Source organism: Stegostoma tigrinum, chromosome 14, assembly GCF_030684315.1.
Source record: "Stegostoma tigrinum isolate sSteTig4 chromosome 14, sSteTig4.hap1, whole genome shotgun sequence".
Classification (NCBI taxonomy): domain Eukaryota; kingdom Metazoa; phylum Chordata; class Chondrichthyes; order Orectolobiformes; family Stegostomatidae; genus Stegostoma; species Stegostoma tigrinum.
Window position 1 is genome coordinate 32289004 of NC_081367.1, and position 25905 is coordinate 32314908.

The window sequence follows — 25905 nt, forward strand, 5'->3', positions numbered from 1 at the left end:
AAATGGCAGAACCCTTAGCATCAATATACAGAGAGATCTAGGTGCACATAGAACATAGAACAGTACAGCACAGTACAGGGCCTTCGGTCCACGATGTTGTGCCAAACGTTTACCCTAAACCTAAAGCCTATCTAAGCTCCACCCCTAGGTTATGCTATCATCCATATGCCTATCTAATAGCCACTTAAATGCCCCAATGAGGCTGACTCTACTACCCTCTCTGGCAACGCATTCCACACCCCTACGACTCTGAATAAAGAACCTACCTCTGACATGTCCCCTATATCTATCTCCACTCACTTTAAAACTATGTCCTCTTGTAATAGCTACCTCCACCCTAGGAAAAAGGTCCACAGCTCCTTTAAAGTGGCAACATAAATGGATAAGATGGTTAAGAAGGCATATGGCATGCTAGCAAGTCATGCTGCAGCTATATAGAACTTTAGTTAGGCTACATTTGGAATATTGTATGCAATTCTGGCGACCACACTACCAGAGGATGTGGAGGTTTTGGAGAGGAAATAGAAATTGTTTACCAGGATGTTGCGTGATTTGGAGGGTATTAGATGTGAGGGGAGATTGCACAAACCTGGTTTATTTTCACATGAATGGTAAAGGATGAGAGGTGACCTTATAGAAGTTTACAAAATTATGAGAGACATGGATATCGTGGATAGTTGGAGTTATTTTCCCAGAGTAGAAATGTCAATTACCAGGGGACATAGGTTTAAGGTAAAAGGGAATAAGTTTAAGGAATTCATGAGAGACAGGTTTTCTACACAGAGGGTAGTAAGTGCCTGGAATGCACTGCCAGAGGAGGTGGTGGAGGCGGACACAATAGCAACCCTTAACAGGCAAATTGACAGATTTATGATTAGGTTTTTAGCTTAGAAAGGCATCATGTGTCCGTGTAGTTTTGGTGGGCCTGAGGCCCTGTTCCTGTGCCGTACTGTTCTTAGTTCTTTGAAGTTTATAAGATCCTGAATGGCTCAGGGTAAGAGATTGGATGTAGGAAGGGTGTTTACTCTTGTGGCTGAGTCCAGAAACGGGGACATTTTTAAAATGAGGAGTGAAACTTTAGGAAAGAGATTAACAGGAATTTGTTTCTCTGAGGACTGTGCATCTTCTGAACTCTGCCTCAGGAGGCACGCAGACAGGGACATTGAAAATGTTTAAAGCAGAGGTAGATGGATTCTTGTTAGAAAAGGGAATTAAAAATTGTTGGAAACTGATAGGAATTTGAAATTTGGAACACAAACAGATTTACCATGATATTATTAAATGGCAGAGCAGATTTAACGGGCTAAATGACCTACCTCCTAATTTTTATATATATTTAATATGACAGCTCGATAAAATAAACTTCTTTAGTAAACTGTACACTTAGCAAGAAATAACTAACATATGGAATGAATTGAATCGACTAAAGTTTGATTTCTGTAATGATGGGCACCTCAGGAGTAGTCCAAGATGAATCATTGATTCCATGTTTCTGGCTGAAAATCATTGCAAATGATTCAACTTTTTCTTGTGCAGTGACATGCTGAGCTTCTCTATTGTTAGTCTTTATAGAGCCGTCTCCTCGAGCTAATTGTTTAATTGTCCACTACCATTCATTACAGGATGTACCAGAACTGCAGAACTTTGACCTTAAACATTGCTCATGAGATTGCTTAGCTCTGTATGTAGCATGCTACTTGCTCTGTTCAACATGCACGTTGTCTGATGTTGTGTCTTCATCATGTGGGTACCTCTTTCTTAGATTTTCTTGACATGTTGTTCTACATTCCTCAGTGAACCAGGATTTATCATCTGACTTGATGACGACTGTAGAGTAAGAAATGGTCAATGGGTTAGAGATTGGAACAAAATGTAATTCGGCTGCAGCTGTTGGACCAAAATGCCACCCAGTTGCCAAGTTTGAATTTTTCTGAATCTATCTCATTCAGGATTGGTGTGGTGTGCACAACATGATAGAGTATGTCCACCATGTCGAGGCAAAACTTCATTTCCATCAGCACTATGCAGTAGTCACTCTTATCAGTACCTCCGCAGATAAATGAAACTGAAGCAGGAAACATTGCAGAAAAAGGTACAAGAGAAAGACCAAGCTGATATCCCTGGACTTAGGGGGGCAAGGATGGAGTGAGTGGAACAAAGTGGACTCCGTTGACTACAAAGTCCTTGACTGGTGTTGTTAATCTAGGACATTCAGAAAAGCCCTGGCTGACCAATATAACTAGGAGATTTAGAATCTCCTCAGTTTAGGATTATAATTCCAAGTACAAGATTTGTCCCTCGTATTAGTTCTCCCACAATCTGATGCAAGCCCAGAATGTCAGTATGTCCTTGAGGACTCAATGAGCTTAGTCATTGGTGATGTTGCCGAACCACTCCTAGCAATGAGGATTGAAGTCCCTCACCCAGAGAACATTCTGTGCTCTAGCTTCCCTCAGTACTACTAAGAATGGTGTTTCTCAACATATCAGCTGAGGGAGTGAGGTACGTTGTAAACAACAGGAGCATTCTTTGGCCATGTTTGACCTGAAGCATGAAAGCTTATGGCACTTCCGAGTTGTTTCTTCTCAATTATATACAGCCGTGTTGTCACATGACAGATTTAACTCTTTTTTTGGGAAAGGACATATCGAGTAATGGTGTTTGATGAGAATGACATATGATTTGGTATGACACTTTCAGATTTGACACAAGTCTTCACATATTATTTAGGAGGTCACGGCAGTGCAACCTGGGTTCATGAATTATTGTTATTGTTCAAATCTGGCTCCTCAACTGAGGCCAGATGGTTTTATTCTTTTATGAGTGTTTCGCTGGAACTATTTTTCTACTCATTCAGAGGATATCAGCATCACTAGCTAGGCCAGGATTATCGCCCATTCTTTACTGCCCAGAGTCAACCACATTGCTGTGGTTCTAGAGTCACGAGTACACTAAACCAGGTAAGGATGGCAGTTTTCTTCCATAAAGAACATTAGGGAACGAGATAGATTCTTTTTTCTGGCAATCAGCAATGGTTTCACTGTCAACATCAGATACTTAATCCCAGATTTTTATACAATACAAATTCCGCCATCTGCCATGACAGGACTCAAACCCAGGTCACCTGAACAATAACCCCCAGATAAATAGTCTCATGTTAATACAACTAGATCTTGACTTTGCCAAATGAATGGCTTGCTACTTAATTTCAATGAGGTGGTAAAAACCAGCCATAGTGTTGGTAGTCTACCGTCATACATGGATCAAACCTTGTGAGGACAACAGTTGCCCTTTCTGTTCCCTCAAGCAAGTAGACTTCTAGTAGTTTGATTATCAGTCTTACCAACAATAGCCTTTTCTTCCAGACTTAATTATTCAAATTCCACAGCTGCTGTGGTGGGATTTGTCTCCAATCTCTGCATCATTAGTTCAGTAGCATAGCCGCTAGGCTAGTATTTCTGACTCCTTATTTTCTTAATGTGGTCTTTCACATGCTGAGCAAGTATTTTTATCAATCCATTTTTGTTTCTTTTTTAAATGGATTTGTTTTGTGTGTGTTTTTAAATGGATTTGTTTTGTGTGTTTTTTAAGTGGATTTTGTTTTTTTTGTGGCATTTTGCTTACAACATGTGTTTATCCAGTTTAGTGTGGTATGTAAATGTGGTGAAAGATAAGTTAAAATCCTTTCCACAGTAAAAGAAATAAGGATTCCAAATTCAACAATAGTATTGAGAAAACACATTTTGCTGCACATTTAAATATTTTAAATGCACAATTACAGTCAGGCATTTGCCTTGAACAAAATGTCAGCAGAAAATGTTACAGTTTCTTACAGGAGGAAAGTTTGGCTTCAGTGATTCTGTTTTAAAGTTGATTATGGCAACATCTATTTAAAACAATCTGCCTTCTTTGGACATAGAAATATTCATGTTTATTAGGCCTTCTTACATTAGTTCAAGAGCTGGCTAGATGCTTTATTGGTTAAATATCATACATGTAAATAGTCCGAAGGTTAATCCCTGTTCTGTGTCATTTGCTGATCTAAAGTAGAATTAAATGAAAGAAATGGAATTGGCTTCAGTATTCCCTAATTCTGCTCAAGAATGCTCATGTGGGCAATAGATGAGGATAGTTGCTGACTCTTAATTTACAGGCAGACCAGATGATAAATTGTCTGATTTCATAATACTGACAACCAGTATTACTTGGTTTCTTGCTGGGGCTTTCTGACTGCAGCCAACCTTTGTGGATCTGATCAAGATGCTATGTTGGGTCCAACATAGTTTCCCCTCACAAAGTTGTCTTGCTAACACAGAAGCAGACAACTGGTGGATGTGCTTTGTTGTGTATATGAGGCCTAACTTTAATTAGTGTCCCAAGTACTGCTTCTTGTGTTCACGTACTTATGTACAGCTGGGAACCAGGTAGAGTATCTACTCCCTTCCAGTTCTCCCTAAAAGATGTGACCCTGACATCAATATTGCATTTTAATTATTATAATTTTCATTACACATTCCATTGATGTCTGATCATTCCACAGGATCATTGTGTTGATTGATCAGCCTGCCAATATGCTGATAACATGTTGCTGGTAGTTCACAAATCCAAGCTCATCAATCATTATTTAGCATAAATCTAGGTAGAATCAAATTTGTAGTCACACTTTGTTATCTTGTAGTCAGGCCAGATGGGGATTGGGTTGAATTATTACAACATACATTTCAGAGTATTCTCTTTTATTTATGATTATCAGTCATAACAGTGCACAATGAGGGCAGGGTACATTGGCAAAGGTTATATTCTCTTGCACTCTCACCTTCTCCTTGTGCCTGTTTGGCATTTTCTGATGGGCTTATCAAGGCTCTCCATGCTGGCCCTTAATGAGCAGCAACCCCTTTGACCCACTCTTCTGATGACCCTCCTATCAATTGCTAACCTTGCTTGACTCCTTCCTCTCTAATTGACTTCTCATACTACTGATCTTGTGGCTTTTACTGGCAGATCAGCTCTTACCACCCTACTACAGATCCTGAATGTCTGTTCATGTGTATGCAGCCCTTGCCTTTATGAAGCTATTGAGAAAGATCAACATCATGGCTTTAATGACAATCTGCCTGAGGTGTAATGAAACTTTTCCCCTTGATGAAGCCTCTCTGCTTTGCTACATCCTCCATAACTGGATCTATCAAAACTGGTGTGGTAAGATTTTGGCATTTTAATCTTCCTCAGTACAAAAAAAAATTAGAAACAAAAACAGAAATTACTGGAAAAGCTCAGCAAGTCTGGCAGCATCTGTGCAAAGAAAGCAGAATTGACATTTTGGGTCCAGTGACCCTACCTCAGAAAATTAACCCTTTAGCTGTTTGCAACAAGCAAGGTATTGATATAGCTAATCAGCCAATACTGAAAACTTTGACCACTGTTAGATGTGATTCTACAATTGGCTCACATTTAACATTTGTCAAATAATCCTGAGTGTGATAAGCATTAAGCTGCCTAATCTGTTTAAGATTGCCACTTGGGCTGGCAGTGTGGCACACTTGTGCATACTGGAAACTTCATATACTAATGCGCAGGGATCTGCTCCTTGCATACAGAAAGAACATGTATATACATTGCACTTAGATCAGTTTAGGATATCTGGTCAGCACAGACAAGGTGGCCGAAAGACTCTGTTTCCATGCTGTGTCACTGTATGACTCTATAATTCAACAAAACCGTGATTGCATTTTATGGTTCATTTCTCAGGCAATACCCTGACTAATCAGAGTCAACCTGCTGAATTTAAATGTTAATAAAGCTTGGCAAAGCAGGTTACTGACAGTCATCATCTAATAGGTACATACTCAAAGACAACACAACTACAAATCAGATTCTATTAGCCATCCAATCAGCTTTCTGTTCTCATATTTGTCTATAAAGGTTGTTTTCCTTTACATTTGTATAAACAGTGAATAGTTCTGATGGATGCATGGCAATAAGCTTTGACAAAATGTGTCTTTTTAAAGTAATACTCAAAAGTATTAATTACCACGCATTTTAATTTTCTCCCTCAACTCCCGCATGAAGTGACTTCTCGATCTTAGTGATTGCACCCTTCATCACAAGTGACATGTCTCACTTCTGAGCACACTTCTTTCTTATCTTCCCTAAATTTCTTCCTCCATGTAAATTTTCAACCCATATCCGTAACCAGCTCATTGAATTTGCTATGGCCATGTAGGCATTCTTCTCTCATAACTCTAATTATGAATAAGGTCACTGATTATCCACAGCCCCATCCATCTTTGGTTCATTCCTCATCCTCACTCATTCACCTGTCAGTATAATAGATTTGAATAGATATGGTGTACAAGTGGGATAGTCATCCATTGCCAGATCTGGAACAGTTAAAACACTGTTGAATAAAACTGCTCACTATTCTAAAATTAGAGTCGTGGAGATGTGCAGCTCAGAAACAGATCTTTCAGTCCAACTTGTCCATGCTGACCGGATATCGTAAATAAATTTAGTCCTATTCCCAGCATTTGGCTCATATCCCTCTAAACCTTTCATATTCATATACCCAGATGCCATTTAAATGTTGTTATTGTACCAGCCTCCACCGCTTCCTCTGGCAGCTCATTTCATACATGCACAGCTCTCTGCATGAAAAGGTTGCCCCTTGTGTCCCTTTTAAATCTTCTCCCTTTCATCATAAACCTATGCCTTCTAGTTTTGGACTCCCCTGCTCTGGGAAGAGATATTGTCCATTTACCCTATCCATGCTTCTCATGATTTTATAAACCTCTAAGGTTAGTCTCTGATGCTCCCGGGAATACAGCCCCAGCATATTTGACCTCTCCCTGTAGCTAATACTCTCCAACCCTAGCAACATCCTTATAGATCTTTTCTGAACCCTTTCATGTTTCACAACATCCTTCCTATAATAACAAGAACAGAACTGCATGCAGTATTCCAACAGTGGCCTAAATAGTTTCCTGTACAGCTGCAACATGACCTCCCAACTCCTGTACTCATTACATTGACCAATAAGGGGAAGCATACCAAACACCTTCTTCAGTATAATAAAGTGTGAAGCTGGATGAACACAGCAGGCCAAGCAGCATCTCAGGAGCACAAAAGCTGATGTTTCGGGCCTCTGATGAAGGGTCTAGGCCTGAAACATCAGCTTTTGTGTTCCTGAGATGCTGCTTGGCCTGCTGTGTTCATCCAGCTTCACATTTTAGTATCTTGGATTCTCCAGCATCTGCAGTTCCCATTATCTCTGATACAATTTTAACCTTCTTCAGTACCCTGTTTATCTGCGACTCCACTTTTAAGGAACTATGAACAAGGTCTCTTTTTTTTCAGCAACCTTCCCCAGGACCTTAACATTAAGCGTATTAGCCCTGCCCTGATTCGTCTTTCCAAAATGCAGCACTCCACACTTATCTAAATTAAACTCCATCTGCCACTCCTCGGTCCATTGGTCCATCTGGTCCAATGGTAGACTGAGGTAACCTTCTTTGCTGCCCACTGCACCTCCAATTTTGGTGTCATCTGCAAACTTACTAACCATACCTCCTATGATCACATCCAAATCATTTATATAAATTACAAAAAGCAGTGGGCCCAGCATCGATCCTGTGGCACACGGCTGGTTACAGGCCTGCAGTCTGAAAGCAACCTTCCGTCACCACTCTCTGTCTTTTACCTTCAGGCCAGTTCTGTTTCCAAATGACTAGTTCTCCCGTATTCCATGTGATCTAATTTTGCTAATCAGTCTACCATAAGGAAACTTGTCAAACACCTTACAGAAGTCTATATAGATCATGTCCACCACTCTGCCCTCATCAATGCTCTGAGTTTTTCCTCCCCTCCAGCAAGACATCTTTTTAAACCCGTTTCCCTTGCCCCCTCCACCTACATCTCCAACAACAAGTGACTTCATTTTGACTAACATTGTGATGATCCAGCCAGTTGCCTATGCCACTTCATTCCCTCCAATGAGAATACCAGGTTTCCTTAATGTGTGCCCAAGTCTAGTCCTGAACTTATGTATTTCTATTTCTCTTCAACCATTTCATTGTGCCCTTCCTGAGGTCATGTTTCTGAGACCTCCTGCTCCGTCAGTGGTTTTCCCACCAAACTCCTGATTACCTAAAATCCTGTTTGGGCCTCCTGACAATTATTATTGTCCAATTTTCTCCCATCAAGTTTGTCCTCTCTCCCAGGTGTCCGCACTCCTATCTGTATTAACTATGTTAAATACTCACTTGCAATGCCTTCTGTTTCTACTCACAAACATCTCCCTCTGGTGTCTCCCAAGAATCTATACTTCACTTCATTTTGTGTCTCATCTACACACTGTCCCATGGCAACATTGTCTCTTCTCTGCGGTTGCTGAATTAACAGACTGCAAAGCTGATATCTAGTGCTGGATGAGCAAATAATTGTTCCAGTTAACCATTGGGAATTCTGAAACCATTGTTTTCAGTCCCTATTTGAAACTTTTTTTTTCCCAAGCTACTGGCTCCAACCCTTCCCATGGCAGCTGTCTGAAATTAATCCAATCTGTTTACAGTCTGGTATTACATTTGATCTTGAGATGAACTTGTGACTTCATATTTGTGCCATCGAAAAGATCATCTACTTCACCCTTTCAACTTGCTCCTTGTTTCCGTTCGTCTGCAGTAGAAATTCAGTTTCCTCTAGACTTGACATAGGCCTGGTTGGGCTCCCAGGTTCTACCTTCCATAAATCTAAGATCATGCAAAACATTGCTGTCTGTGTCTTAACTCTATGCCAATCACAATTGGAAATTGCAGCAAACATCCAAGTTCCTCTAATCTTCAAAATAAAAGATGCTAGTTTGGTCAAAATATTAAACAATTATGGAGAAAATGTAAGTAAATTGATCCCAGACGTGTGGTAGAATCTGCTAAAGTACAAAGCCAACTAAATCTGATCCCACGTCCCTGGACCTGTCCAGCATTAAAAAGAAGCATCTGAAAACAGAAACATCTTTCTGATTCATAATCCTACTGTTACTTTTATGTTCTACCTGTTCATTGTGGCATCTGCAGACAGTAGCAGTGTATAATTTATGGAGTATTTTCAATGTTTGCCTTAATCTATTTCTCTTAGTTCTTAAACAGTAACATTTTATTTCAACATTTTTAATCCGGACATGCTAATATTGATGGTGCTGGTTTCAGTTGGGAATCTACTGACAGCCACAATTGTGCCACAGCTTACATCATGAAAATACCCCAAATTGTTACCATTGTTAAAAACTCATCAGTTAAACAGTTGGATAATCTTTTGGTTTTTACAAACCCATGAGGAAATGAACAATTAGCTCATGTAAGAATTTTAGTAGAATTTGGCACCCATATTTATGGTGATTTTACACTTCCTGTCAAAGTACACAAGCAATTCTCATCAGATTCATGGAAAATTATTTTTAGGGAAATTGTAACGAATGGCCGATTTGAATCAGTGGTAGGACTTTCACCTCTAAGTCAGCAAGTTGTAATCTTATTTCCCAATCTGGGGACTTGAGTGTGTAACCTCAGGCAATACTGCAGTGCAGCATTGAAGGAGGGCAGCTGCAGTATAATGCGCTGTATTTCGGATGAAATGCTAAAGTAAGTCCTCATATGCTTATAGCAGTGGACATAAAAAAATGACTTTCTTTTTAAATTCATTAGCAGAATGAGGGCATCACTGGCTGGGCAGCATTCATTGCCCATCCCTAATTGCCCAGAGTCAACCACATTGCTGTGGGTCTGGAGTCACATGTAGGCCAGACAAGATAGGAAGGCAGTTTCCTTCCCTAAAGACATTAGTGAGCCAGATGGGTTTTCCTGACAATCGACAATGGATTCATGGTCATCATTAGATTCTTAATTCTGGATATTTTATTGAATTCAAATTCCACCATCTGCCATGGCAGGATTTGAACCCAGGTCCCCAGGTGTTATCTGGATCTCTGGAATAACAGTCCAACAATAATACCACTAGGCCATCTGGGGAAAGTAAAGGAATTCTGCCTGATGTGTTGGTTGTTGACCTAAAAGAAACAAAATCAGCTTGTTATCATTATGCAGTTTGTGGGAAACTTATGCATGCGGTTTGGTTGTCATGTTTCGTACATTACAACAGTGGCTTTAAAAGAAAATAACTGTCTCATTTCATAGCTCCCAGTCTTTGAATTCAGGTGTCCTGACGTAAACCCATCTTGTGACATGGATTTTCAATATTCTGTGGGCAAGTGAGAGGATTAAGAACATGGGGTTTGGTTGATTTGGTGGTGGAATCAGCAACACACTCATCTCTCCAATGGACCTACTGTACAGCACGTTGAATGGTTTGTTGAGGATCTGAAAATGATAGATTGATATCTTCACTGGAACGAGTGAACAGCCTAAGGCATGTTATTGCCTAGCATTCAGGAGTATAGCAGTAAATCAGTAATAATTGTTTTTGAATTAAAAACTGCAAAAACAAAAAGGTGAAAATGGGAAAGTTCAATTGGTAACACCAAGTTGACATCAGAGCATTTAAGTACTTGTTTAAATCATCAGCCTGCTGACCCTGCTCTATTCAACCAGGCAATAACAGATTTGAGATTGGCTGCCATCTGTCTGGGATAATCACTCAAGTCAGATTGCTTCTGGTACAAATAGATCTGAGTCAGGACCTGGAAAGTATCCAAGTGTTCTGTTCCGGCCAACAGATTGAAAATCCAAGCCCATCTATTTTAACAAGTGTGAGCACCAACATTTTTAAAGTGAAGGTAGGCAGCGTATTAATCTGTATGAGGCAGCAATTTTACTGATCAGCAGTGCCAATTGTATTTTGGCATCAAATTTTAACGCTGAAAGATAATCAATTAATCCACTTTTCTAATGTGTTATATACTGAAGCATTATGCCTAAACAGCAAAGTAAAAAGTCTCAAGGTTATTTTTGCAACGGGTAATTTAGAGTATGTTTGGTATTCCGACAGAACAGAAACTAATACTGTGAAAGAAGCTGCTGCTGACTCCTACAATAATGAAGCTATGATCAGTGGAACTCCAGGAGTTCAGACACTCCAGATAAAGAGACGAGCATTTGAGAGAAAGATGACTAATGAGGGCAATAATGCCAGCCGTGTTCGTCGGCACAGCTTAGGACAAGCATCAAGAGAAGAATGGAAAGCAATGCGATTTAACAGGTGAAATTTTCACTGTAAAAAAACATCTCTGAAGAAACTTTCTATTATCCAACATTAATAGAAATACAACTTTGGAATTAAAGAACAGCCGTAATGGACTTCTAATGTTAGCTTTAGGTTGAATTTTACCAATATTTGATTGCATCAATTTCAAGGAGTTTCATGGAGGTTTCTTTCCATGAGTTCTTGTATCTTTTCCCATGCAATGTCCTGCTGTTCACCTCATTAGGTGTGCACTACACCTCTATTGAAGTTGCCTCAAGCTATCTCGTACTCATCACTGCAAGGACCTTCCACAGTTTCCACCACCACAGCATATTTAAAGGCTTAGCTCTGTATCGGGTTGAGAACTGGCAGCCAGGAACCACCCTTCACCCACAATTTGAGGAACATGAAGGAAAAAGCTTCTGAGGGCACATGTGTAACATGTCTGACACTCCATTACAAACACAAACTCATATTCCTCAATGTATTGCAATTTTACACCATCACCCATGTGATGAACAGCTGTCATAGCTACACCACTTGTCTTCACCTTCATTTTTATCCTGTCTAAAAACTTAGTATATTCACATTCATCATCCGATTCATTCATTTATATTATGAACAAATTGACTGTGCCTATGGCACTTCAGTAGTTATAGTTTGCTATCTTGAAAATGTTGGCTTTATTCCAACTAAGTCTTCCATTAGTTTGTCAATTCTCTATCTATTTTAATACACTATTCCCAACACTATGAGCTCATCTTATTAACTAGACTTTTATGCAGTAGCACATTGAATGCCTTTTGGAAATCCAAATATATTACATCTCCTGGTTCCCTTTTATGTATCCTAATTGCAACCTCCCTAAAGAATGCTATGTTTATCATGACTTCCCCTTCATGCTGACTCTGTTTGATTTTGTTATGTATTTCTAAACATTCTGCTTTACATCCTTCCACTATCTATGGGACAGCACATCTCCATTGCTTCCTTTTGTCTTCCTCCCCTGTTTGAATAAGTGTTTTTCTTTGGCAGTTTGTTAATCCCCTGGGAATTTTTCAGAATGCATAACTATAGGAAAATTTCTGCCAGCGCTTTCACTCTCTCTGTAGCTATTTCTTTCAAAATCCTAGGATACAGCCCAACAGATATTGGAGACTTATCAGCCTTTATTCTCATTAGATTTTTTTGTTGAAAAATGTTAAGAATTTTTACATAACCTTCTGGCAACCTGCAGTTAACTGGACAGACTTGTTATATGTGGAAGTTGTGTAAGTGTAATTCATGAAAATAATCCGTCTGTAGTATCCAGTCAAAAATTGAGTCTATTTTTCCATATCTTAGTCATAACATGATCTATGTCAACTTGGTAATCCCAGATGAGTGGGAGTAAGTTCAATATTAAGAAAACAATGAGGACCCCTTGCTTTATTCCTCTCATATTTTTGAAATGCAAGTTTTAAATTGCAAATTTTCCAGAAACAAACAACAAAAAATATCTACCCAGCCATGGAAACCCTGACATTAGACCATGTCAGCCCTTCAAAGCATTAAGTTAGGGTAGGAATGCACCAACAGAACTACATTTCACAGGCCACTTTGTATGTTATCATTACTGTTAATTTATTGAGAAGTCTAAAATTATGTATTTTATATTTTGGAGTCTTACCAGTAAGGTGTTAATGTTAAAGTAAATACTTCCTTTAATCTCCTCAAAATGCAGGTCAAAAAGCCTTGCTCTTCATGTAATGTACACCAAGTCAATAAGTTCTGAAAATGAAGACGGAGAGAACGGAAACATTAAAACAGACATCACATTTTCAGACAGATCACTCAGTGAAGGAAGTGTTAAACAACCTTTGAGTCCAGAACTTGACGAACATCAGTTACTGTCTCTTTCCAACTTTGATATTACTCCAACGGAAACAAGAAATTCCTGTGATATCATCAATGGTAACTGTCAGCAAAGGAATACAGAAATTCTAAAATGTGGCATGGAAGAACAGGATCAACTCTATATGCATTTAAAAGCAAGTATTGACGAAGTGAAGGCATTTTATTCTGAAATGGTAAAGAGAATCCCTGTCCCCGATCAATGTATTATTGAAGGTAAGCCAATCAATTAATAAATTCTGTTTCTTTTAATCACATTTATATCAGCATAACTCAAATGTTAGCTCTTCTGCATTTAAGTTAGATATGGTAGTGAGTTCAAGCATCAATCCAAGATTGAACTGACATTTCGATGTTGCAATATGGCTGGGTTTTCAGAAATGCTGTCTTTTGGACTAAGAGCTCTGAGGCAACATGTACAGATATGATACTTGATACTGATACAGATCTTTAATTAATCATCTTTTAAATGTAAGTCATACTTCATCATTGAACTTCTATTTTGAAATATTTGCAGATGCCAGTTTCATAACTGAATTTGTTTAAAATAATTGCTCGTTCTAGATTCTTATTCTTGGGCTTATATCTCATTTCTATCTATCTCTCCAATGGAGTATAAGGTGCCATGGCACTATTTGAAGAACCTAAGATTTCTTCCTGGCTAATATTTATTCCAGTAAGCAAAATATCAATATTAACAGAATTCATCTCATCATTATCTATGGATCTTGATTGTTTGTCAATTAACAATCACTACATTAATATATGAATTTGGAACAGGAGCAGACCATTTGGTCACTCAAACCTGCACCACCATCCATTGCACATTCCCACTTACCTCTGATTACCACTGACTCCCTCATTTGTCAAGAATCTATCAATGTTTACATTAAAAGAATTCAATAACTTGACCTCAAACATGCTCTGTCAAAAACACCTACAAAGAACTATGACCTTCTGTGAAGAAAAGAAACATTCCCTTGGCTCCATCTTAGGCAGAAGACATATAATTTTTAAACTCTGATCTCTTGTTCCAGTCTCTCCCACAACGAAAAACATCCATTTTGCATCCATCTTGTCAAGTCCATTTAGAATCACGTATGTCTCAGTAAGATCGCTTGTTGCTCTTCTAAACTCTAAAAGATACAGGTGCAGTTTTCCCATCCCTTCCTCATAATACACTCCCCTGTTCCAGGTATCACTTGAGTGAACTGCTTCAGAAGCATTCACATCGTTTCTTGAAATAAAAAGATCAAAACAGTGCATATACTCCAGATGTGGTCTTACTAATATTCTCCAAACTGCAGCAGAACATCTCTCTTATGTTCCTCTTGTAATAAGCAACAATATTCTATTTGCCTTCTTAATCATTAGGATAACTATATTAACTTTATGGATTCATGTACGAAGATACCTAGATCCCTTTAAACTCGGAGTTTTGCAGTCTCTTATTTTAATAACATACTGCTTTTCTGTTCTTCCTGTCAAAAGTGTACCACTTGAAATATTCCCAGATGACACACCATCTGCTAAACTTTTGCCCACTCCTCAACATAATTATATCTCTTTTCAGACTCTTTATGTCCTCCTCACAATTTACTTTCCTGTTATTTTGTGTCATCAGCACATTCTGTAACCATAAATTTAATTGCTTCATCAAAGTCATTATTGAAAGTGAATAGCCCCACCTTCAAACAGCATGGTATTCCATCATCACAACATGTCTGTTTGAAAATGGGCCATTTGTCCTCATACTCTGTTGACTGCAAGCTAAAAAAGTCCTCAGCCCAACTCTTAGGTTACCCCCTAACCCCCAGCGCCCCCCCCCAAAAAACATGGGCTGTTATTTTGTGAAGTAATCTTTGGTGTATCATTTTGTCAAATGCCTTCTGGAGATCCAAGTGCAACCTTCCAACAGGTTCACCTTTAATCACACTGTCTCTTATTTCTTTAAAATCTTGAGTTAGACAAACATGGTTTCTCTTTCACAAAACCATTTTGACTCTACCTGATTACATAAGAGATTTTCTAAATGCCCTATTATATCCTCCTTACAAAAGATCCCTGCATCTTCCCAATGACAGATATTAAGCTAACTAGTCTGAAGTTTCCTACTTTTTGTCTCCATCCAAACTCTCCACTTCAAAAGTAAATGATAGAAAATACTTTGGAACTGCAAACGACTGTAAAATATATTATATGAATTTAAATCCTTTCTTAGAAGTGGACAAGCTTAGACAATTGAATAAATTATTTCAAACAAGAAAAGTTGATACTTGTTTTTATTGTTGGTACCTTCCTCCCAATGGGGGAAACAATTATAACTGCACTTGAGATAACAAGATAACAAATTTTTGTGAAGAAGGGTCTTTGCCTGAAACGTCAGCTTTCCTGCTCCCTGATGCTGCTTGGCCTGCTGTGTACACCCAACTCTGCGCCTTGTTATCCCAGATTCTCCAGCATCTGCAGTTCCTGCTATCTCTGAAATAATTGCATTTGACATTGTACATGATGTCACCATGATAATCTGTTATTTCGTGCAAAAATAAATTTTTAACTCAAGCCTGTTACATGGTTTGTTTTAAAAGTTTTCCAAAATGCTCATTGTAATGATAGAACACAGGTTGTTACCTATTATTCCACATATGTAGTTCCTGATTTTGCCAGGCTTACACTGAACGTTTCGGTATATGAGAAAATTACATCACTTTTTTAGTCTTCTTTGTTGCCTAGTCAGTCAAATATCAGACTACTGTTTTCAATAGTGAGATATTATGTAGCAGCAGGCAGGGACGTAATGAGAGGGAAATAGTGTTAAAAGTAACAAAACAAACAATTTGTATAATTTATTAAGTTGACTGCATTTTCTGTTGCCCTTCTCTCCAATGTAATGTTTTACATTTTCAGTGCAATGAAAGAATTTTTGTCATTCCCTGATCAGAAACCTGTGATCATAGGTCTTTTCATTTAGTTGTGAATGATGTATGTCTGGTCTCGATTTATGTTTGCTTCACTGCAAATGTCAAATGTAGCATATCCAGCTCATGAACTGTGCACCATATCAAATAAGCACCATTATAACATTTGGCATTTGCTGTAGTTGTATTTTATTGTTGGAATAAATTCTTACCAAAAAGTAATATTTTATGCTATGAAATGATACAACTTGAACAGTGACTTGAAATATGAAATACTTGCTAGAAAAAGAATAAGACATCTACCATCTCAAGTTTCTATAAGAACAAGATTGATCAGTGCTTTACTTCCACTTGTTTTGACCATATTCCTCAACAACATCAGTTAACAAAAACAAATCAATCTCAGATTTAAAGCTTGTTAGCCATTGCTGATTGCTGTTCTTAAAACAATGAACCACCAACTTAAATTGCTGCCATCTGGTTGGTATTAATATATCGACAATTCTGTTGAGTGGAGAGTCCTAGGAATTTGAGTGGTAGTGGTAGTGGAGGAATGGCTGTTAATCTGGCCTAATCAGAGAGCCCTGGCTGACAGACATCCTGACACTTGAGAGTTGGCTCTGAGGGAGCTGGGTCAGTGTCAAGAACTGTCCACATGTAAATAAAGGGTGACTTGGTGACAGAGTACTGGCCTCTGTAGAGGTATTTCAGCATGTTCATGAGATCCCCAGCATCATAGATGCTGGAGTTCAACCAATTCAGTTCACCGCACTTAATGTCAAATAGTGGTTTAAGCTACTGAATAAAGCAGGAGCTATGGACCCTGACGATATCACAGCTATAATACTGAAAACATCTGTTCCAGAACTAGCCACAACCCTTGACAAATGTCCTAGCACAGGTACAACTCTGATAGCAATCTATCAATGTAGAACATTCCGCAGGCATATCTTGTCTACAAAATGTTCCCAATCATCAGCAAAATGGTGGAAGCCATCATCAACGATGCTGTCAAGTAGCAATTACTGAGTAATAAACTGATTGCTGATTCTCAGTTTGAGTTCAACCAGGACCATTAATCACCAAACCACTTGACAATTCTAGTTCAAGCATGGAACAAAGAGCTGAATTCAAAATGTTGGGCAGCACGCTGGCTCAGTGATTAGCACTGCTGCCACACAGTGCTAGGGACCTGTGTTCAATTCCACTCTTGGATGGCTATCTGTGTGGAGTTTGCACATTCTGATGTATGTGTGTGGGTTTCTTCCAGGTGCTCTGGTTTCCTACCACAGTCCAAAGACGTGCAGCTTGAGTGAACTGGCCATGCTAAATTTCCCATAGTGTTCAGGGATGTGCAGGCTAGATGGATTAGCCACGGGAAATGCAGGGCTACAGGAAAAGAGTATGGAGTGAGGGGTCGATCTGGATGGGGTGCTCTTTGGAGAGTTGGTGTGGACTTGATGGGCCTAATGGCCTGTTTGCACAGTGTAGGAATCCTATGATTCTCATGAAGTGTGGCAAGTCCGACCAGTATTTAGCATTAAGACAGTTGTCAATCAGAAGTTCTGAAGCTCTGATGAAGGGTCTAGGCCCGAAACGTCAGCTTTTGTGCTCCTGAGATGCTGCTTGGCCTGCTGTGTTCATCCAGCTTCACACTTTATTATCTTGGATTCTCCAGCATCTGCAGTTCCCATTATCTCTGTCAATCAGAAGTAGCGTTTAAAATGCGTGAGGAAAATTGGAGGCAATGGAAATTGGACAGCAGGGCAGGGATTTTTCCTCTGGTTTTTGCAGGCCAGTCACCTCAGTCCAAGGGCATCACTGGAGGTGGAGGTGTTCCTCGGAATAATATCCATGAGCTCAAAATATCTTTAGAAATGGAGGTATGCAATTATTTGTAAGCAATGCTCCATTTGCATCTAATTTGGATACTTAGATCTTTGACCTTATGTGGAAAGTGGTGGACAACACTAAAGCTTTTGCTGCTAAATGGCAAGGAACATTTGTGGCACACAAGTGCTAAGCATCAATTATTTCCAACAAAAGACAGTCTATCCATCTTCCCTTGGTATATGATGATGCCACCGTGGGTAATACCCCCACTATCAATGTCTTGGTAGTTACCATAGTCCAGAAACTGAATTAGACAGGTAGTATAATTAGTAGAAACACAACAAGAGAACACACCAACTGATTTCCCAAAGCCTGTCCTCAAGTCACAAGTCAGGTGTGTGTTGGAAAACTCCCTGCTTACTGTAATGTGTAAGTTTAAAGAATTTTTTTTCGTGAAACACAAGCATAGTGATTAGATTCCCTGCAGTGTGGAAACAGGCCCTTCAGCCCAAAACGTCCACACCGCTCCTTGAAGCGTCCCACCTAGACCCATCCGCCTATAACCCACACACACCTGAACACTACAGGCAATATAGCATGGCCGATCCACCTAGCCTCCACATCTTTGGACTGTGAGAGGAAACCGGAGCACCCAGAGGAAACCCACGCAGACACGGGGAGAACGTGCAAACTTCACGCAGACAGTCGCCCGAGGTGATGAAGTGAAATAGATTTTCCATTTTTATCTAATATTAAATATTGATTTGTCTGAGTGAGAACTTTTTGAATGAAATAAATCCAGAATTGCTTTTTATAAATCTAAACATTCTGATCACCGACAGACTGGCATAGAGTCGGGTTGCATTCTGTGTTATTTCCAGTAAAGTATTTTATGGAACCTGGTTAATCCATTTTTTAAAAAAATGAACTTTCTGAAAAGTGTCTCTCAAGCCCATTTTGCACATATTCTAATAATAGAAATGTGAAATCAACACAATTCATTTTTGTTTTCGTGGAAATTTCTATTGACTTCTGGGAAGCACTAAGTCTACATGTAAATATGGATCCACTCAAGGGACAATTACTAATATTGGCTCCAAACTCAGATCAGCAAAGCATCATTACTGAGCATCCAAACAATACATGCATTCATTCAATTTGAAATCTTATTTGCGCAGTTTTATTTTACTGCGTTCACTATTTTTTGCAAAAGTTGTGCCTGAATAAACAGGGTCACATTTCAACAATTGTATGTCTGTGCTTGGCTAGACAAACAAACTTTACAAATTAATTTTAAATCACTAATTCAACCAGGAGTAAACTGGCAAAGGTTACATGCTTAGATTACAAAATAATTTGGAAGATTTGGTTTTGAATAGTTTGCTGTAAATAATCCATTTAAAATGTGGTGAATAAGAAGACAAAATAGCAGCAAGTTGGAAATGTGGGACAAAGGGTCTGTGAAGAGAAAAATAGTTGTGCATTTCAAATGGAAATCGTTATGACAGATTGCAATTTCTTGCAATATGATGAAACACATTGCTAGGAACAATATTTTAGAATGTTGCTGTACCAGATTTTCCAAAATGGCAGTTTGCCTTTTTTTGATATATTCATCCATGTTAGCTTGGTGTTGCTGGCTGGGTCAGGATCTGTTGTCCATCTCTAATCGGCCCTGAGAAAGTGGGAGTTGGCTGCTTTCTGGAATGACTTATACACTTATTGGTAGGGTGCTAGGGAGTGTTGCCAAACAAAGAGACCCTGTGGTGCAAGTTCGTTGTTCCTTGAAGATGGAGTTATAGGAAGACAAGGTAGTGAAGAAGGCATTTGGTACACTTGTCTTTATTATTTAGTGCATTGAGATAGGAGCTGGGAGGTCATGTTGCAGCTGTGTGCAGCATTGGTTAGGCCACTTTTGGAATACTGCATTCAGTTCTCGTCTCCCTGCTATAGGAAAGATGTTATTAAACTTGAAAGGGCGCAGAAAAGATTTACAAAGATGTTGCTGGGGTTAAAGGGTTTGAGCTATAGGCAAGGCTAAATAGCCTGAGGCAATTTTCCCTGGAGCATCGGAGGCTGAGGAGTGAACTTAGAGAGGTTTATAAAATCATGAGGAGCATGGATAGGGTGAATAGCTGAGGTCTTTTTCCAAGAGTAAGGGAGTCTAGAACTAGAGGGCACAGGTTGAAGGTGAGAGGGGAAAGATTTAAAAGGGATGCATGGGGCAACTTTTTCACACAAGGTGGTGCGTATACAGAATGAGCTGCCAGAGAAAGTGGTGGAGGTGGGTGCAATTACAACATTTAAAAAATATCAGGATGGGTACATGAATAGAATGGTTCTAGAGGTACATGGGCCAAATGCTGGCAAATGGGACTAGATTAATTTAGAATACCTGGTCAGCATGGATGAGTTGGACCAAAGGGTCAGTTTCATTGCTATACATCACTACGAATCTATGACCCTGCAGTCCTGGTAGTTAGGTACACCCACAATGCTGTTAAGAAAGGATTTGAAGGATTTTGACCTGGTATCAGTAAAGGAATTGTGATATAGTTCCAAGTCTGCATGCTGCATTGCTTGGAGGAAAGCTTTCAGGCAGGTGATTCTGTTTTTGTGAATCTGCCGTGCTTCTCGTTCTGTGCTGTCACACTTGTGAATTTGGAAAGTCCTGTGGTAGGTAAGAAAATAAAATTTCAGTTTTTATTGTCCCTGTGATGACCTTGGGACATCCGAAAATACTTTATAGACAACACTCCTTTTGAAACCACTGTTGTAATAAATAAAATGGAACAGTCAAGTGTGCACAGGAAGCTGCCACAAACCATAACGTGCTGATGACCAGGTGACCTATCCTTATTAATGTTGGTCAAGGTATAACCTCGGACAGGACACAGGTGCAGGTCCTCAATTCTTTTCCCTCATGTTGTCATGGGACACACACACACACACACACACACACACACACACACACACACACACACACACACACACACACACACACACACACACACACACACACACACACACACACACACACACACACCCCTCCCCTTGGTGCAATTGACATGATAGCACGACCGACAGTGCGGTACTGAATGAGCAGTCTGAACTATAATGCTATAAGGATTTGAACCCATAACTTTCTGACTCAGTTCCAAGACAGCAGTTCTAATCTATGTGATCTCATGCAGGTGACTCACAAAATAAGCGTATCAAAGAACCAAGATCAGCTATTTTGCTATTATTGGCACAAATTATACAGTCGAACAAATAACTGAATCACTAGACCTTCTGTTTCAGAGGAACTGTTGATGTTCCAGATGCCTATGAGCTAAGAGTTGTGCAAGAGGCTGAGAGATTATGGAACTGATGTTTCAGCAGTGTGGAAACATTTAAAGGATCTAAAAGCACTAAATGATCAGACCTATGAGAATAGAAAATGTCAAAATCAAAAGTAGAGGATCATGCAATGTAATTGGGCACGAAGGCTAAATTTACCCTAATTACAAGATGCCAGCTAAAATTAGTAATCTTGATAAAAAGGTTTCAGTAAATGAATTTAGATTTTAAACATTAAAAAGAAAGAGTAAAGACTGGTCAATTTCCTTAACTGTATCTTGGGGAAAAATATTAAAAATGAGACAGATAGGAAGACAAGCTCACAGGTGATCATACCAAATACTAATTCCGAATTCTAGATGTGACAACTGCTCAAGGTATTTTGAAGTGTTTTAAAATTTCAGTTCAGAAAGATAATGCTGAATAGCGAAGTAATTACCATTAGTCTTTTAGCATTTTCAGTTTCCCTCTAGAATTGATACAAGAAAGAAAGTTACCAGTGAGATTACAGAATCATCCTGTAATTGAAAGAATAAATAATGAAAACCAAAAGAACTGCAGATGCTCTAACTCAGGAACAAAAACAAAGTTGCTGGAAAAGCTCAGCAGGTCTGGCAGCATATGTGAAGGAAAAAGTAAAGTTAATATTTTTGCTCAGGTGACCCTTCCTCAGAATAAATAATGAGGCTGCCTGGTAACATTATTAAAAAAGTTACTTTCCTTCAGTGTAATTCAAGACAATGCCACCATTTCAGTTGCATTCTAAATACCATAATTCCCTGAATCTTATTTATTTTGTGGCACTCTAATGATTTTCTGCTCACCAACATACTCAACGTCTTATGGTTTCTACCTAGATTCCGTTCGGAGGTGTGTAGCTAAATTGCTCTTCAGTTGCCCACATAAAGGGTTTTACTGCCTATACAGCAAATCCAGTTTTACCCTCAATAGTGAACAGCCCCAGCTCTGGATCTACATTATGTTCCTATTCCAACAGGTGAGAGCCATTTTTAAGTGTAACAAAATGTGTATAATTTATATATCAATTTTTAGAATTTTATGTCAAAATAGAGACAGATGGGCGCAGGTTGCTAGTATGAAGGGCTTTCCCTTTTAATAAAAAAAATCAGAGTTCTTCCAAAGCATGACTAGATTAATAATTCGTCAGAAAGCAGGTAAGTGTGGTGTTAATGGAAAAATGTTTATATTATTGCATTTATACAGGTATGGTAAACATAGAACATAGGGCATAGAAAGTTGGGCGGCACGGTGGCTCAGTGGTTAGTACTTCAGCCTCACAGCGCCAGGGACCCGGGCTCGATTCCAGCCTCGGGCAACTGTCTGTGTGGAGTTTGCACATTCTCCCCGTGTTTGCTTGGGTTTACTCCAGGTTCTCCGGTTTCCTCCTACAGTCCAGAGATGTGCAGGCTAGGTGGACTGGCCATGCTAAATTGCCCATAGTGTTCAGGGGTGTGTGGTTTATAGGGGAATGGGTCGGGGTGGGATGCTCCAAGGGGCGGTATGGACTTGTTGGACTGAAGGGCTTGTTTCCATACTGTAGGGAATCTAATCTAAAAAAACATTACAGCGCAGTACAGGCCCTTCAGCCCTGGATGTTGCACCAACCTGTGAAACCAATCTGAAGCCCATCTAACCTACACTATTCCATTATCATCCATATGTTTATCCAATGACCATTTAAATGCCCTTAAAGTTGGCAAGTCTGATACTGTTGCAGGCAGGGCATTCCACGCTCTTACTACTCTCTGAGTAAAGAACCTACCTCTGGCTTCTGTCCTATTTCTATCACCCTTCAAATTAAAGCTATGTCCCTTTGTGCTAGCCATCACCATCCGAGGAAAAAGGCTCTCACTGTCCACCCTATCTAATCCTCTGATCATCTTGTATGTCTCTATTAAGTCGCCTCTTAACCTTCTTCTCTCTAACAAAAACAGCCTCAAGTCCCTCAGCCTTTCCTCATAAGACCTTCTCTCCATACCAGGCAACATCCTGGTAAATCTCCTCTGCAGCCTTTCCAATGCTTCCACATCCTTCCTATAATGCAGCTACCAGAGCTGTACATAATACTCCAAGTGTGGCACCAGAGTTTTGTACAGCTGCAACATGACCTTATGGCTCCGAAACTCAATCCCTCTAATTGGTTTTGTTAAAAACCTAGGATTGAGCAATTTTTTGCTTTTTTAAAATTTCTTTCAGAATACATGACGGTTAGTTTAGAAGCAAGTTTAGTTTCTCTCCGAGAAGGGATCGAGGGAACAATCACCTCAGCAGAAGGGTCTAGTCTGTGCAACGTCCAAAATAGGAGATAGCACAGTGTGGAGCTGAAGGAATACAGCCAGCCAGGCAGCATCAGAGGAGCAGGAAAGTTGCCATTTCGGGTTGGGACCCTTCATCAAAAATGGAAGAGGGGGAAGGGAGCTCTGAAATAAATAGAGAGGGGAGGGGTGGGACTGGGGAAGGTAGGTGGGATGTCGGCAGTGGTGGGGATTGGTCAATGAGGTGGGAGGAGCAGATAGGTGGGAGAGAAGATGGACAGGTCAAGGAGGCAGGGATGAGAGGGAGGGTTCGTTATGGGATGAGGCAGAGGGCAAGGAGATTTTGAAGCTATTAAAGTCCACATTGAGGTTATAGGCTCCCAAGGCAGAATGTCAGGTGCTGCTCCTCCAGTTTCCAGGTCGCATCATTATGACGCTGGAGGAAGCCCAGGATGGACATGTTGCCCAGGGAGTGGGAGGGGGAGGTGAAGTGGTTCTTGACTGGAAGGTGTTGTCATTTGTCATGAACAGAGCGCAGGTGTTATACAAAGTGGTCTCCAAGCCTCTGCTTAGTCTCTCCAATGTAGAGGAGGCCACATTGGGAGCAGCGGATGCAGTACAGCACATTAGCAGATGTGCAGGTGAACATCTGTCTGATGTGGATTTTTTTTTGGATCCTTGGATGGAGGTGAGGAGGAAGGTGTGGGGGAAGGGGTAGCACTTCTTGTGGTTGCAGGAAAAGGTGCCATGGGTGGTGTGGCTAGTTGGGAGTGTGAAGCAGATGACGGAATTGCAGAGAGAGTGGTCCCTACAGAAAGCAAATAGGGGTGGGGAGGGAAATATATCCTTTGTTGTAGGGTCAAATTGCAGATGGCAGAGAATTCAGGAAGGTGAGTGAGAGGAGGTGTAGTCGAGGTAGCTGTGGGAATCAGTGGGCATGAAATAGATATCAGTTTTGAGGCGTTCACCAGAGATGTTAAGACAGAGAGGTCCAGGAAGGAGAGAGAGGTATCAGAGATGGATCATCTTCATGCAAGAATGTGATACCCTACTCCTAATTCCTCTGCCTTCACTGCATCTGCTCCCTCAATGGGTCATGCCACTCCAGAACATCCCAGATGTCCTCTTATTTCAAGGACCTCAATTTCACCCCTTCAGTGGTCGAAAATGCTCTCAGCTGGATCTCTAGCATTACCAGCTTCTCTACTCTCACAAACCCTCCCACAAAAAAAGCAAAGACACAATCCCCATTGCCCTCATGTCTCACCCCATTAACCTCCGGATTCAACATATCATTTTACACCACCTGTAATCTGACCCCTCAACCAAGGATATATTTCCTTCCCCAACCCTATCTGCCTTCCGGAGGGACCGCTCTCTCTGCGACGCCTTCATTCGCTTCAGATCTTCAGATGTTCACCTGTTCACCTGCACATCTGCTAATGTGCTGTACTGCATCCGCTGCTTCCGAGTGGCCTCCTCTACATCAGGGAGACCAAGCAGAGGCTCGGAGACCACTTTGTGCAGCACCTGCGCTCCGTTCATGACAAACGGCAACACCTTCCAGTCTAGAACCACTTCAACTCCCCATCCCAGGGTGACATGTCCATCCTGGGCTTCCTCCAGTGTCACATTGACACCACCCGGAAACTGGAGGAGCGGCACCTCATATTCTGCATTGGGGGCCTACAACCCAATGGTCTCAATGTGGACTTTGATAGTTTTGAAATCTCCTCAATCCTGCCTCCTCCCATGTCTAACCCTCCCCCTCATCCCTGCCTCCTTGACCTGTCTGTCTTCTCTCCCACCTTTCTGCTCCTCCCATCTCACTGACCAATCCCTACCACTGCCTATCTGCATTCACCTATCACCATCCAACCTACCTTCCCCAGCCCCAACCCTCCTCCCTCTATTTATTTCTGAGCTCGATCTCCCCCCTCCCATTTCTGAAGGATTCTGACCCAAAGCATCAGTTTTTCTGCTCCTCTGATGCTGCCTGGCCTGCTGTATTCCTCTCTCCCCACACCGTGTTATCTCTGACACCACCATCTGTTGTTCTTACGATCTCATAAAATCAGTTATTTTGATTTAACTTTGCTATATTTCTTTAGTAGTAACAGAACAAATAGTTGATAGTGTGCACTAAGTGTAATGTGTTTGGATTTTCATACAGCCTTTGATAAGTTACCAAATTGTAGACTCATGACCTAACAGCAGAACATATTGAAACAGGGGTAAAGTTTTATAAGAAAATGTATGTTGACTATAAAAGAGAGGAACAAAAAGAGTTGAGGTTTGAGTTTAGTTACTTGGATTAGTTAAAAACAAAAATGGGAAGTAATATTACACAGTCATTGGATTACACAATCTACATATATATGTGGATGGGAATGATTCAGCATCAAATTGCTGCTTCAACACTTGCAGATTCACCATCCACAAGACAGCAAGCA

General features: G+C 40.2%; 1 protein-coding gene across 7 annotated transcripts in view; it reads left to right on the plus strand.

The window, feature by feature from the left end:
• The window catches only part of veph1 (ventricular zone expressed PH domain-containing 1), a 226132-nt gene that overhangs the window by 143609 nt on the left and 56618 nt on the right, over nucleotides 1–25905 (plus strand). For all 7 annotated transcript variants that reach the window (XM_048542472.2, XM_048542471.2, XM_048542470.2 and 4 more), the window contains 3 exons: nucleotides 10996–11205; nucleotides 12914–13299; nucleotides 22034–22173. In XM_048542472.2, coding sequence (XP_048398429.1) covers nucleotides 10996–11205; nucleotides 12914–13299; nucleotides 22034–22173 — 736 coding nt within the window. The remainder of the gene's footprint in view (nucleotides 1–10995; nucleotides 11206–12913; nucleotides 13300–22033; nucleotides 22174–25905) is intronic.